This window comes from Thalassophryne amazonica, chromosome 10 (assembly GCF_902500255.1).
Source record: "Thalassophryne amazonica chromosome 10, fThaAma1.1, whole genome shotgun sequence".
Lineage (NCBI taxonomy): Eukaryota > Metazoa > Chordata > Actinopteri > Batrachoidiformes > Batrachoididae > Thalassophryne > Thalassophryne amazonica.
This window is the reverse complement of record NC_047112.1, coordinates 17,836,615-17,851,488: the sequence shown is the minus strand read 5'-3', so window position 1 is coordinate 17,851,488 and position 14,874 is coordinate 17,836,615. Positions and strand designations below refer to the sequence as shown.

Here is a 14,874-nt window from a genome sequence, read left to right as displayed (position 1 = left end):
TCGATATTAGGATCAATCCACCCACCTCTGTTGGATGGCCTTAGTTTTGATGTCAAAGTATTTGCAAGATCCAACTTTCTATAGGCTTATAATGGAAACTTTTATCAGAAACTATGAGGTGTCACCATGGTAACAGTCAAAAGCAACTTCTTGGTGACCTCTGAAGTTACAGAGCAAGTTTCAAGGTTTACGTCACTCGGAGATTCCAGGTTTCTATTTGCTCCAATTCCACATGTTCTCCTGAAAGTGAGTGTAAGCAAACAGCAGTGGCCTCGGAAACGTGTGATAAGAAGCCTTTTCTTCTGATCTGTCGTATGAAAGCTCGCTAAATTTTAGTCAGTTTGCCTTCATAATGTAACATTTTAATTTGGAGGTTTAAAAGATAACATTCATGTATTGTTTCTGGTTAACTGTGTTAACAACCAAGACAGGATGGACTCATCCATTTGCTCATTCACTGACTCAGGGTGCATGCCGACACCAACTTTTTCCAAAGTCTACAGATTCTTCTTTTGATATTTCACTGCCACATAATAACTCCTCACTGTATTTCACGAGCAGGTTAAAAAAAAAAAAGAAGCTCCTCCACAAAAGACAAAAACTACACAACCGACAATCAAGGTACCTAATGTTAGTTAGCTAATGTTAGGTAAGACAAAGTTTAGCTTTACCTAGCTAGTGTTAGCTAGTTTTACAGTAACTCGAGTTTTACTGTAACTTAAGGTAAAAGTTATAAATGAGCTAATGTTAGCATTACTCTGTAGACACTTGACACAAAACCTCTGAAGGTACGAAACTCAAGTGTATCAAACAAGCTAGTTAGCTGCTTACATTAGCTTACTACCAGGGTTGGGTAAGATTACTAATCAGATACCTAATACAAGATACTATACAACAACAATACTTATGGATTACTTGTAATGCGAATATATTTTCATATTGATTGCCTGATTGATTTAAAAATTCCACCGAAGATGTACAATAAAACACAAAGGAGGAGGTGATGGTCTAGTGGTTATGGTGTTGGGCTTGAGTCCAGAAGATCATGGGTTCAAATCCCCGCCTGACTGGAAAAGCACTAAGGGCCCTTGGGCAAGGCGTGTAGTGAGCACCTTGTATGGCAGCACCCTGACATCGGGGTGAATGTGAGGCATAATTGTAAAGTGATTTGAGCGTCTAAGCAGATGGAAAAATGCAGTCCATTTAAAGTGTTAAAACATATGCATATACGAGGTCTATTAGAAAAGAAACCGACCTTTTTATTTTTTTCAAAAACTATATGGATTTGAATCACGTGCGATTACATCAGACAAGCCTGAACCCTCGTGTGCATGCGTGAGTTTTTTCACGCCTGTCGGTTGCATCATTCGCCTGTGGGCAGGCTTTGAGTGAGCACTGGTCCACCCCCCTCGTCGGAATTCCTTTGTCTGAGAACTTCCTGAGAGACTGGCGCTTTGCTTGATCAAAATTTTTTTCAGAAACTGTAAGGCACATCCAAGTGGACACCATTCGAGAAATTCAGACGGTTTTCGGTGAAAATTTTAATGGTTGATGAGAGATTAAGGAGTGTTACTATCGCTTTAAGGACAGCCCACAGCGCCGCGCCCCGAGCCGCCGTCGTCAGCCTGTTTCAACCTGAAAACTTCCTAATTTAAGCCTCTGTTGACTCAGGACGTCGTGAGAGAGCAGAGAAGTTTCAGAAGATGTCGGGATCAGCAGTTTATCTGGACATTCCACTGTTAAAGGAGATTTTGCGGACGGATTTGCGTGTCGGCACGCAGCCACTCATCGCACGCGCCACAGAAAAACACCTCCGTGTTGATAACCATTCGTAAGATTCAGGCGGTTTTCGATGGCTTTCAGTCGAGTGAGTATCCGAGAAATTGTTTAACATCTGGGCATGTTCAAACTTGTCCTGTGAGACTTCCAACGGAGGTGTTTTGCTGTGGCACCGCGCCATGAGCGGCTGGGTGCCGACGCGCGAATCCATCCGCACGTCTTTCATTTCTTTCATTTCAAAACCTTATTAAATAATAAGGTTGGATACTTTTCTAATAGACCTCGTATAATACTTTTATAATGGAACTTCAAGGCAGAGGTGGTGGCCAAGTGGTTAGTGCACTTGGTTTCAGTGTGAAAGGTTCCCGGTTGAAACCCCATCCCTGCCACATTTGTCCATGCAATGTGGAGTTGTGTCAGGAAGGGCATCCGGTGTAAAACTTGTGCCAGTTCACCATGCAGATCCACCTCGGATCTGCTGTGGCGACCCCGAGTGCAAAACAAGGGAGCAGCTGAAGGGACTTAAAATTGATTATGTGTTGTGGCTTACTTGTAGTTCCTAGGGTTTTTAAGAGTAGAATGGGAGGCAGAGCCTTCAGCTTTCAGGCTCCTCTCCTGTGGAACCAGCTCCCAATTTGGATCAGGGAGACAGACACCCTCTTTATTTTTAAGATTGGACTTAAAACTTTCCTTTTTGCTAAAGCTTATAGTTAGGGCTGGATCAGGTGACCCTGAACCATCCCTTAGTTATGCTGCTATAGACTTAGACTGCTGGGGGGTTCCCATGATGCACTGAGTGTTTCGTTCTCTTTTTGCTCTGTGTGCACCACTCTGCATTTAATCATTAGTGATTGATCTCTGCTCCCCTCCACAGCATGTCTTTTTCCTGATTCTCTCCCTCAGCCCCAACCAGTCCCAGCAGAAGACTGCCCCTCCCTGAGCCTGGTTCTGCTGGAGGTTTCTTCCTGTTAAAAGGGAGTTTTTCCTTCCCACTGTCGCCAAGTGCTTGCTCATAGGGAGTCGTTTTGACCGTTGGGGTTTTTCCATAATTATTGTATGGCTTTGCCTTACAATATAAAGCGCCTTGGGGCAACTGTTTGTTGTGATTTGGCGCTATATAAATAAAATGGATTTGATTTGATTTGTTGCTTATTTAATTAATTAAAATTTTAGTTTTTTCATTATTATTTTTGTCTGATTGGGCATAGCACTCTGAATAGAAGCCAAAATGACTTGAAATCTTAAAAGGTGAAGAATCCAGAACCATTACTGCCAATGGACAGAAACAGTTTCCAATCTATAATCAATGCTCAGTGCCTAGTGACAGGAAGAATGCATGAATAATTTGTTATGGAATGACTTGATTCTCTATCGCTCAGTGACCACACAGAGCAACATCAGATGGTGCACTGTCTCACCAATGGAGCAGAGGAAATGCCAAGACATGAAGCAGGCTTTCATCAAGGTCTCCTTCCAGCCATCGCTCAGCTGCATCAGCGGCGGCACCGTCGAAGGCTGCGGCCAGAAGCTGCAGGTCAGACTGATGGCCACCGAAATCAAACCATGTCACAGCACTTTTTTTGACTCTGCATGGGAGTTATTTATTCAATTTCAATTTCAATTTATTTAAAAGGGACCATGTGCACTTAAAACATAAATGTTACCATTTAATGCATTGCACCAGAGTTAGCACATATTTATTTGTGATCAGGGACTGCAGATGTAAATTAGCCTAAGGCTAACTCTGGTGCAATGCATTAAATGTTACCATTTAATGCATAGTACACAGTGATCACAGTTATCAGTGATCTGATAACAAAGCAGAGACTTTATGGAAAGCAGCAATAAACCTGTTAATATTTGACGCTGTTATCACCAAGCATGCTGGGTAAAGGTGTGTCTGAGACTGGAGACAGGATTTAAAGTCACGTTCTGTGGTGAGGACAGAAAAATTTTAAAAAGTAAATTTGAATGAGCTGCAGCCAAAGATAAAGAACACCAACAGTTCCTAACAAATCACAACCTGAACCAACAGTGACAACTATGGTGATGATGACTAATATTTTGTTGTTGCTGTCATCAATTAAGTCTATGAAATGCCAAAAGATAGTTAAATATGCACAGACAGTTTAACAGAAATAGCTGATGTCTTCAGATGTCTCTATGTAAAATTATTAGTAAAAATATCAGCCTGCTGCTGTTCGATTTTATAATGAACATTGTTGATTTAAATATGTTTAAATTATTAAAATTGAATAATAAAAATAAGTAATAAATTTTATTTAGTAATAAATCTGTGGCCCCCCGAAGTGACAAGCCTTGTTTTTCAGTGGTTTTAGATGTATTGAATGCAAGAATAATGAACAAAAAATTATATTTATGTTATATGTAAGATCAAAGTTATTTTTTGCGTGTTTCTGCCAAAGTCTATGTTAATAAATGAAATAACATTGAAAATATTAAAAACACATTAATATTTAATGGACATAACTTTTAGTCTCTTCTTCAAAAATGACAGTAGTTTTTAATCCAATGAAGCAGGCACTTTTTCTGTCATCCTGACAGTTTTGTTGTTTTTTTTTTCAACAATTTGAGTGGGATTGCATTACTTTTTCTTTTTAAACAATATAACACCTAATTGCCTTGTTTGAACAAGACCTCAACCTGGACTGATTTGTCAAACCTGCTGTTTTAAATGAAAAACTTTGTAAGTTTCACTTTCCTTTCACTGATGCTGTGCCCCTCCTCTCCTCTCTCTCTCTCTCTCTCTCTCTCTCTCTCTCTCTCTCTGTGTCTCTCTCCCTCCCCCTCCCTCTCTCTCTTGCATCTGCTGTTTCTCAAACTCTGAGCTTTTTGGAAACAAGAAGCCTTTCAACTGTAAAATAAAACAAATTTCTGAATATGTCTTCAGATACGGATACAGAAGGACCTGGATTAATGCCGGTTTTTCATAGCAGCTTTTCTTCAGTTCTGGTCTCTGCTGTTTGCAATTTGATATGAAGGAAATGAGAAATATATTTCTTATTACTTTAATTATTGGTTTAAAATGACAAAACTATGACTCTATAAGCTTGAAATATGATCGAATTGGTACATTTTCAGCAACATTTTAGTTCATTATTCAGAAATTCTGTGCTGGGCAGCACAGCCAATTTGACCTCGCGAGCCGGGTGGAAATTTGCAGTACCGGGCGGGGCCGCCTGGCACCGCCCACCGTGGCTAGAACCCTATTCACATTCTTCAGCAAGTTAATAAATGTAATTTTTTAAAGCAGATATTAAAGTGAGATAAAGCATCTTTTTTAAAAAAAAAACAAAAACAAAAACCCTGTTTCTGTGCCTGTTGCTTTAAATGGAAAGTAACCGTTGGTGGCCACGCCCCCTCTCAGAATAGAGATGGGCATTTCTCTGTCAGAATATACCAACTCAGTGGATGTAATTCAGCGAAACGGACTTTTGGGACATATCTCACAAATGACTAATAGAAGCCATTACAAACTTGGGTTTTGTTTATAGTAAAAATAATGAGAATAATTTTAACATGTTGGAGCAGAGAAACTTCATCGTCACAGAATTGTGGAAAATGTTGAATGTGAAACTAAAAATGTTTTACACTATGACAGATTATGACCCCTTTAATATGGGTCATGTTTCTCAGCAGTGGTTGAAGATTGGAATGTTGTTAAGACTCCAGCATTCCTAACGTCCTTAACGTTCATCTTTAATGCTTCCTCAGAAAAAAGAAGTTGATGCTTTTTCCATGTCTGCTGCAAACATCTACGCCCTCTCCAAGAACATGACTCTTAAGGTGGCTGCAGCAGAATCGGACGCTGATGGTAAGATTGAAAAAAAAAGGAATATCTCAAAAGAATTACGGAATGCAATAATAATAATAATAATAATAATAAGCATAAGTATGCATGTTTGGTACAGTCTCCGTGGCGGCTCCAGTGGGTTTTTTCTTGGCAGCGTTATGATTATTTAGTCATGAGGTGACAGAATTTGAAATATGCAAGCATGCATTTTAAAGTAAATTGTAAGTGCCAACAACATGTTAATTCAAACACATAATAAATAAAATTCACAACAGTAAAACTTGTAAGACGATACAAATTTAAAATTTAGAAAATTCGCTAAACTAGCAGGCAGAACAATGTTAAAACTACACAGCTAGTAAGTGATGACACATTCAGGATAGAAGCTGCATTCCATTAGGTGGTGCTATTTTCATTCACACTTTGTGGAAGTTAGACTATTGTCCTCCTGTTTCTTCATTTCACCAGGTTCTGGATCCTGGACAGAGTATTTGACAAATAAATTATCTTTTTTTTATCATATAGGGAGGTGATGTCTCGTTAATGTCTCGACTTAATGAAAGTCAATAATGCCCAAGCTGGTGCATTACAGCATGCTGACATCAGTGCGAGTGTGTGCATGAACGGGTGAACGTGAGGCATCGTTGTAAAGCACTTTGAGGTCTGCTTCAAATGGAAGAATGCTACAAAAATGCAGCCCATTTTCCACATTAGCATAGTAAATCAAACTGACAAATAAAAATAAATGAAAGCATCTTGTGTGAACTTGCTTAGTTAATCCCAGTGTTGTGCATAAACAGTATGGCTACAGAGGACGCTATAGAATACAGGTGGTGGCCAGAAAGTTGGGCTTAAAACAGTATTTTGAATGACAAACATTATTTTCCTGCTGAAAAAAATGTTTTTGAAGGGGAAGGAAGTTACAGCCCCATCAATCCCCCTCTCGAGCCGCCCCTGTACAAAGCAAACCATTTAGACAAACTAGTAACTATTTGTTTGTTTAAGCAGACCTCTGTGTTGTCCATTTGTTCACATCTGTGCTGTTATTACCTTCAGCTACAGGTACAACGTACTACGCTGTGGTCGTGGTGAAGAAGGTGAACGGCGGCATCAACATTAACAGTCTGTCGGGGAAAAGGAGCTGTCACACCGGGAAAGGCCGAACAGCCGGCTGGAATATGCCTTTAGGATACATGATCGATCAGGGCATCATGTCCGTCATGGGCTGCAACATCTCACAGGGTACAAAACACCTACTGTACACATGAACACACACTGCATCTACTACATGTACTCTGTAAAATAAACACACACACACACATTGTATGGTGTATACCATGATCTTCTCATAATGTAAACCTGATTATAAGACAATCCCTCTTTTTAAGATAGTTTTTTTTAATCAATAAAATGCTTTTATTTAAAAATATTGCAAACAATGCAATATTGATAGAGAGAAAGGAAAACAATGATTCTATTGCACAAAACATTTTTTCTCTGGTGCAATAAACAGTGTAAAAATGGTGTAGCTTGGTTCTGAATATTGCCATGCCAGTCAATCATTTCTCCACAAGTCAAGCTTCTCAAAAGATGGAGAAAGGCAGAAGTAAAAACTGCATGAGTGGTGTGCTTCTGCTGCTCTCTTTATTTACTTCTTTATTTAAGCAAATTTAGCAGCTTTTCATTGTTTGCAACATTTCAGGCACTCTGTCTAATGCACACGGAAGGTTGGGGACACTGTGAGTATAATCTTTCAAACAGCTTTTACTGAGGGGGGGTTTCCTCACTTTGTTAGCTTTTTGGATCAAAGACTAATGAACCTTTTTATTGAAACCCCCTGGAAACAGGTTAAGGACAACCCATTAAGTGTATGTGACAGACATGGGGACTTGAGGTTGAGAGTTGGACTCAAGTTGCACTTAACTTACACAAACAGCAACCTCAGACTTCAGTTGCAACTCAACCTCAAAGACTTGAGACTTGACTTTGACTCATAGTGAAAGTCTTGAGACTTGACTTGAGCTTGCCTCTCAAAGACTTGACTTTGACTTATGGTGAAAGTCTTAAGACTTGACTTGAGCTTGCCTCTCAAAGACTTGAGACATGACTTGGATTCATGGTGAAAGTCTTGAGACTTGACTTGAGCTTGCCTCTCAAAGACTTGAGACATGACTTGGATTCATGGTGAAAGTCTTGAGACTTGAATTGAACTTGCCCCTCAAAGACTTGAGACATGACTTTTACTCATGGAAAAAGTCATGACACTTGACTTGGACTCAAGGAAAAAGTCTTGAGACTTGACTTGAGCTTGCCCCTCAAAGATTTGAGACTTGACTTTGACTCATGCAAAAAAGTCTTGAGACTTGACTTGGACTCATGGTGAAAGCCTTGAGACTTGACTTGAGCTTGCCCCTCAACGTCTTGAGACTTGTCTTTGACTCAGGGAAAAAGTCTTGAGATTTGACTTGAGCTTGCCCCTCAAAGACTTGAGACTTGACATGGATGGTGAAAGTCTTGAGACTTGACTTGGCTGTGAACTCAAACACTTGAGACTTGACTTGCAAAAAATGACTTGTGAACATCTCTCGTATGTGATGATCCAGACCACGGTGTTATCAGATCTAAATGTTTTTTTATCAGGTGATTGTCTAAGAAGGAAATTTGACCCACATCAGGGAGTTTTTATGGCCCTTGAGGCATGTATGCACTCTAACAAAGTGTTACTTTAGTTTTATCTCAATAAGTTGCTCTCCAACAGCTCCAGTCAGGGTGTGTCCAGTTGTTTTTAAGAGTCAAAAATAAAAATAAAAAAAACATAGAGGAATAGAGGTAAGAAAGCAGTGGCGGTTCACTTTACTCATAAATAACGGTGTTGTTTGGAGTGAAATCTGGTCTGTGAGCACCTCGAGTTTTAACGAGCAGATGACATCATATGTACCTCTGATTCCACACGTTTGTGGTGTTGCAGTGTTGCATGTTGGTTTGTGAGTAATCCTCGTACCACTGTAAACAGTTTGTGTGTGTGTGTGTGTGTGTGTGGATCAGGTGTGGCAGATTTCTTCAATGCCAGCTGTGTTCCCGGAGCAACACAACCCGGTGACCCCCCGTCTCTGTGTGAGCTATGCAGAGGTGATGAACAAGGAGACAAAAAATGTCACATGAGCAGTGAGGAGAGATACTTCTCTTATGAAGGAGCCTTCAGGTACGTCCTCTTCTGAACAATCAAACACTGACACAGACAGACTGTCAGTATGCAGGGGCTTAAATAAGACACATACAGTTGCATGCAAAAGTTTGGGCACCCCTGATAATTTTCATGATTTTCCTTTATAAATCATTGGTTGTCTGGATCAGAAATTTCAGTTAAATATATCATACGTATAACAGATGAACACACTGATATTTGACATGTGAAATGAAGTTTCTAGTATTTACAGAAAGTGTGCAATCATTATTTAAACAAAATTAGGCAGATGCATCAATTTGGGCACCCTTGTCATTTTATTGATTTGAATACATTTAGCACTAATTATTGGAACACAAGATTGGTTTGGTAAGCTCTTTGACCCTTGACCTCCTTACACAGGTGAATCCAATCACGAGAAAGGGTATTTAAGGTGGCCATTTGCAAATGTTTCCCCTCTTTGCATCTCTTCTGAGTGCCAACATGGGAGCCTCTAAACAACTCTCAAATGACCTGAAAATGAAGATTGTTCAGCATCATTGTTTGGGGGAAGGATACAAAAAGCTATCTCAGAGATTTCAGCTGTCGTTTTCCACTGTGAGGAACATAGTGAGGAAATGGAAGACCACAGGCACAGTACTATTTAAGGCCCGAAGTGGCAGGCCAAGAAAAATCTCATAAGCTGAAGCGAAGGATGGTGAGAACAGTCACAGTCAACCCACAAACCTGCTCCAAAGACCTACAACATGATCTTGCTGCAGATAGTGTGTCTGTGCATCGTTCAACAATACAGTGCATTTTGCACAAAGAGATGCTGTATGATGCTGTAATACAGAGGAAGCCTTTTTTGTGAACATGCCACAAGCATACAGTAGTGTTCAGAATACTAGTAGTGCTATGTGACTAAAAAGATTAATCCAGGTTTTGAGTATATTTCTTATTGTTACAAGGGAAACAAGGTACCAGTAGATTCAGTAGATTCTCACAAATCCAACAAGACCAAGCATTCATGATATGCACACTCTTAAGGCTATGAAATTGGGCTATTAGTAAAAAAAGGTAGAAAAGGGGGTGTTCACAATAATAGTAGTGTGGCATTCAGTCAGTGAGTTCATCAATTTTGTGGAACAAACAGATGTGAATCAGGTGTCCCCTATGTAAGGATGAAACCAGCACCTGTTGAACATGCTTTTCTCTTTGAAAACCTGAGGAAAATGGGACGTTCAAGACATTGTTCAGAAGAACAGCATAGTTTGATTAAAAAGTTGATTGGAGAGGGGAAAACTTATACACAGGTGCAAGAAATTATAGGCTGTTCATCTACAATGATCTCCAATGCTTTAAAATGGACAAAAAAAAACAAAAAAACAGAGACGCATGGAAGAAAACGGAAAACAACCATCAAAATGGATAGAAGAATAACCAGAATGGCAAAGGCTCACCCATTGATCAGCTGCAGGATGATCAAAGACAGTCTGGAGTTACCTGTAAGTGCTGTGACAGTTAAAAGACGCCTGTGTGAAGCTAATTTATTTGCAAGAATCCCTCGCAAAGTCCCTCTGTTAAATAAAAGACATGTGCAGAAGAGGTTACAATTTGCCAAAGAACACATCAACTGGCCTAAAGAGAAATGGGGGAATATTTTGTGGGCTGATGAGAGTAAAATTGTTCTTTTTGGGTCCAAGGGCTGCAGACAGTTTGTGAGACGACCCCCAAACTCTGAATTCAAGCCACAGTTCACAGTGAAGACAGTGAAGCATGGTGGTGCAAGCATCATGATATGGGCATGTTTCTCCTACTATGGTGATGGGCCTATATATTGCATACCAGGTATCATGGATCAGTTTGGATATGTCAAAATACTTGAAGAGGTCATGTTGCCTTATGCTGAAGAGGACATGCCCTTGAAATGGGTGTTTCAAAAAGACAGTGACCCCAAGCACACTAGTAAACGAGCAAAATCTTGGTTCCAAACCAACAAACTTAATGCTTCGCAGATGTGAAGAAATCATGAAAAACTGGTTACACAACTAAATACTAGTTTATTGATTCACAGGATTGCTAAAAAAGCAGTTTGAACATAATAGTTTTGAGTTTGTTGTTGTGTGGGCCGCCAGAAGAGTAGGTACTGCTGGCCCACCACCAGAGGGCGCCCTGCCTGAAGTGCGGGCTTCAGGCACGAGAGGGCGCTGCCACCATGGACACAGCCGGGGGTGACAGCTGTCGCTCATTACCTCTTGACAGCTGCACCCATCTACTCAACATCATCTCACTCCATAAAGACCAGACGTCATCTCCACCTCGTTGCCGAGATATCATACTTCATAGGAGGTAATACTCTCAGCCTTTTTGTGAGATTTGTAACTCTGTTATTGTGAGAATTTGCAGGAGAACCGGTCGTTTGTGAGGAGGCTGTGCAAGACGGCGCTCCTTTTCAGCTGAGACCGCTGCAACATATTGAATGAGAGGTGGAGGTGGCATTCCCACCGTTGTTGTTACTGGGTGTACACACACCCACACTTGACTGTCTTTGTTCTTCGCCAGCAGTACCAGATCCGACAGTTGGGGACGGTGATCACCTGAGAATTCGGGACTTGGCGGCTCCAGTATTCACCAGGTTCTGGGGCGGCGGAAATCATGTGGTTCCGGCTCTTCTCAGGAGAGACGTCTTCTATCCTCGAGCCTGCCCACACGTCACCTCTGTGTATTGACTGTTATGATATTCTGTGATTGTCTGTATGTTCGTTGTGCACATTCACAACATTAAATTGTTACTTTTTGGCTCATCTATTGACCGTTCATTTGCGCCCCTTGTTGTGGGTCCGTGTCACTACACTTTCCCAACAGGATATCTCGGCCAGCGTCATGGACTCCGAGGGGCGTCACCCGGCTGTTGAACGACCAATGGGAGAGCAGGGAGCGCAGGCGTCTGCAGGAGACGTGATTGGTGAGCTGCAGCACATTCTCACCGCCTTTACGACTCGGTTGGATCAAATGACTGAGCAAAACATCCTCCTGAACCGCAGGGTGGAGGCTCTCTCCGCACAGATGGCGGCGAGCGCTCAGGGCGCTGCTGCGGCTCGTCCTCCTGCCGACCCTGTGCAGGATATAAATGTTCCAGTGGTGGTTCAACAACCCCTCCCACCATCCCCTGAAGCATACATAAGCCCTCCTGAGCCGTACAGAGGTTGTGTGGAGACGTGCGCGGACTTTCTTATGCAGTGTTCGCTCGTCTTCGCACAACGTCCCGTCATGTACGCGTCAGATGCTAGTAAAATAGCTTATGTGATTGCTCTGCTTCGGGGTAAAGCACGCGCCTGGGCTACGGCGCTCTGGGAACAGAACTCACGGTTGTTATCAGCATACACTGGGTTTGTGGGGGAGTTCAGAACAGTGTTTGATCACCCTAACAGAGGAGAGACCGCTTCAACTGTGCTGCTGTCAATGAGACAGGGACGCGAGAGCACAGCTGCTTATGCAGTCAACTTCCGCATCGCGGCTGCGAGGTCCGGCTGGAATAACGTTGCGCTCCGCGCCGCCTTCGTAAACGGGCTGTCGTTGGTTCTGAAGGAGCAGCTGGTAGCTAAGGAGGAACCGCGGGATTTAGATGGGCTTATCGATCTCGTTATACCGTTAGACAATCGGTTGGAGGAACGCCGTCGGGAGCGAGGCGAAGGACGTGACCGGATACGCGCCGCCCCTCTCCCTTCCGGGTTCGATAAGGCGCCGCCCTCCCCACGCTCCACAGCCGCAGCGCTTTGTGGGGCAACAGCTCCCCCTGCTGACGTTGTTAGGGAAACGCACAGGGCCAAAATGGGGAGGCTGATCCGTGGAGAGTGTTTTCTCTGCAGCTCAACTGAGCACACACAGAGAAACTGCCCCAAACGGCCAAAACGACAACAACCACCCTTAGAGACTGGGCTAAGGAGGGGTCAAACCATTCAAGTGAGACACACACAAATTGCCACACGACTCCCAGTCACAATCCTGAGCGGGGATTTAACCCTTCAAGCCCGAGCACTGGTGGACACGGGGTCAGAAGGGAATCTGCTAGACAGCAGATGGGCAAGGGAGGTAGGGCTCCCTCTGGTGGCGCTTCCTTCGCCATTGCAGGTGCGGGCACTAGATGGCACCCTCCTCCCTTTACTCACACACAAGACACAACCAGTAACTCTGGTAGTGTCTGGAAACCATCGGGAGGAGATTGAGTTTTTTGTGACTCCTTCTACCTCCCCCATGATTTTGGGCATCCCATGGATGTTGAAGCACAATCCCCGGATTGATTGGCCGTCTGGGGTGGTGGTTCAGTGGAGCGAAACCTGCCATCGGGGGTGTTTAGGATCCTCGGTTCCTCTCGGTTCACAGGCTAAGGAGGAGGTCAAAGTCCCTCCCAATCTGACGGCAGTGCCAGTTGAGTACCACGATCTTGCTGACGTCTTCAGCAAGGATGTGGCACTCACCCTTCCCCCGCACCGTCCGTACGATTGTGCCATTGATTTGGTTCCAGGCGCTGAGTTCCCGTCCAGCAGGCTGTACAACCTCTCATGACCTGAGCGCGAATCAATGGAGACCTACATCCGGGACTCATTAGCTGCCGGGCTGATCCGGAACTCCACCTCCCCGATGGGGGCAGGTTTCTTTTTTGTGGGCAAGAAAGATGGCGGACTTCGTCCATGTATTGATTACAGGGGGCTGAATGAGATTACGGTTCGCAACCGATACCCGTTGCCATTGTTAGATTCCGTGTTCACCCCCCTGCATGGAGCCAAAATCTTTACTAAGCTGGATCTTAGGAATGCGTATCACCTGGTTCGGATCCGGAAGGGAGACGAATGGAAGACGGCATTTAACACCCCGTTAGGTCACTTTGAGTACCTGGTCATGCCGTTCAGCCTCACCAACACCCCCGCGACATTCCAAGCCTTGGTTAACGACATCTTGCGGGACTTCCTGCACCGATTCGTCTTCGTATATCTGGACGATATTCTCATCTTTTCTCCGGATCCTGAGACCCATGTCCAGCATGTACGTCAGGTCCTGCAGCGGTTGTTAGAGAACCGACTGTTTGTGAAGGGCGAGAAGTGCGAGTTTCACCGCGCGTCTTTGTCCTTCCTGGGGTTTATAATCTCCTCCAACTCCGTCGCCCCTGATCCGGCCAAGGTTGCGGTGGTGAGAGATTGGCCCCAACCAACAAGCCGTAGGAAGCTGCAACAGTTCCTCGGCTTTGCTAATTTCTATAGGAGGTTCATTAAGGGCTACAGTCAGGTAGTTAGCCCCCTGATAGCCCTGACCTCTCCAAAAGTCCCCTTCACCTGGTCGGATCGGTGCAAAGCCGCGTTCAAGGAGTTGAAACGACGGTTCTCTACTGCGCCAGTTTTGGTGCAGCCCGACCCTAGCCGCCAGTTCATGGTTGAAGTGGACGCCTCTGACTCAGGGATAGGAGCCGTGCTGTCCCAGAGCGGAGAGACCGATAAGGTTCTTCACCCGTGTGCCTACTTTTCCCGCAGGTTGACCCCGGCTGAACGGAACTATGACGTTGGCAATCGAGAACTCCTTGCGGTGAAAGAGGCTCTTGAGGAGTGGAGACACCTGTTGGAGGGAGCGTCTGTGCCGTTCACGGTTTTCATCGGAACCTGGAGTATATCAGGACCGCCAAGCGGCTGAACCCCAGGCAAGCCCGCTGGTCACTGTTCTTCGGGCGTTTCGACTTCCGGATCACCTATCGCCCCGGGACCAAGAACCAGAGATCGGATGCCTTGTCCCGGGTACACGAAGACGAAGTCAAAACAGAGCTGTCGGATCCACCGGAGCCCATCATTCCGGAGTCCACTATCGTGGCCACCCTCACCTGGGACGTGGAGAAGACCGTCCGGGAGGCCCTGGCACGGAGCCCGGACCCTGGAACCGGTCCGAAGAACCGTCAGTACGTCCCACCAGAGGCCAGAGCTGCAGTCTTGGACTTCTGTCACGGTTCCAAGCTCTCCTGTCATCCAGGGGTGCGAAGGACCGTGGCAGTTGTCCGGCAGCGCTTCTGGTGGGCGTCTATGGAGGCCGACGTCTGGGAATATATCCAGGCCTGCACCACCTGTGCCAGGGG

General features: G+C 44.1%; 1 protein-coding gene across 1 annotated transcript in view; it reads left to right on the top strand.

The window, feature by feature from the left end:
* The window catches only part of meltf (melanotransferrin), a 37,336-nt gene that overhangs the window by 1,162 nt on the left and 21,300 nt on the right, over positions 1 to 14,874 (top strand). The window contains exons 2-5 of the mRNA XM_034179495.1: positions 3,159 to 3,313; positions 5,515 to 5,614; positions 6,650 to 6,835; positions 8,639 to 8,795. Of these exons, the coding sequence (XP_034035386.1) occupies positions 3,159 to 3,313; positions 5,515 to 5,614; positions 6,650 to 6,835; positions 8,639 to 8,795 (598 nt within the window). The remainder of the gene's footprint in view (positions 1 to 3,158; positions 3,314 to 5,514; positions 5,615 to 6,649; positions 6,836 to 8,638; positions 8,796 to 14,874) is intronic.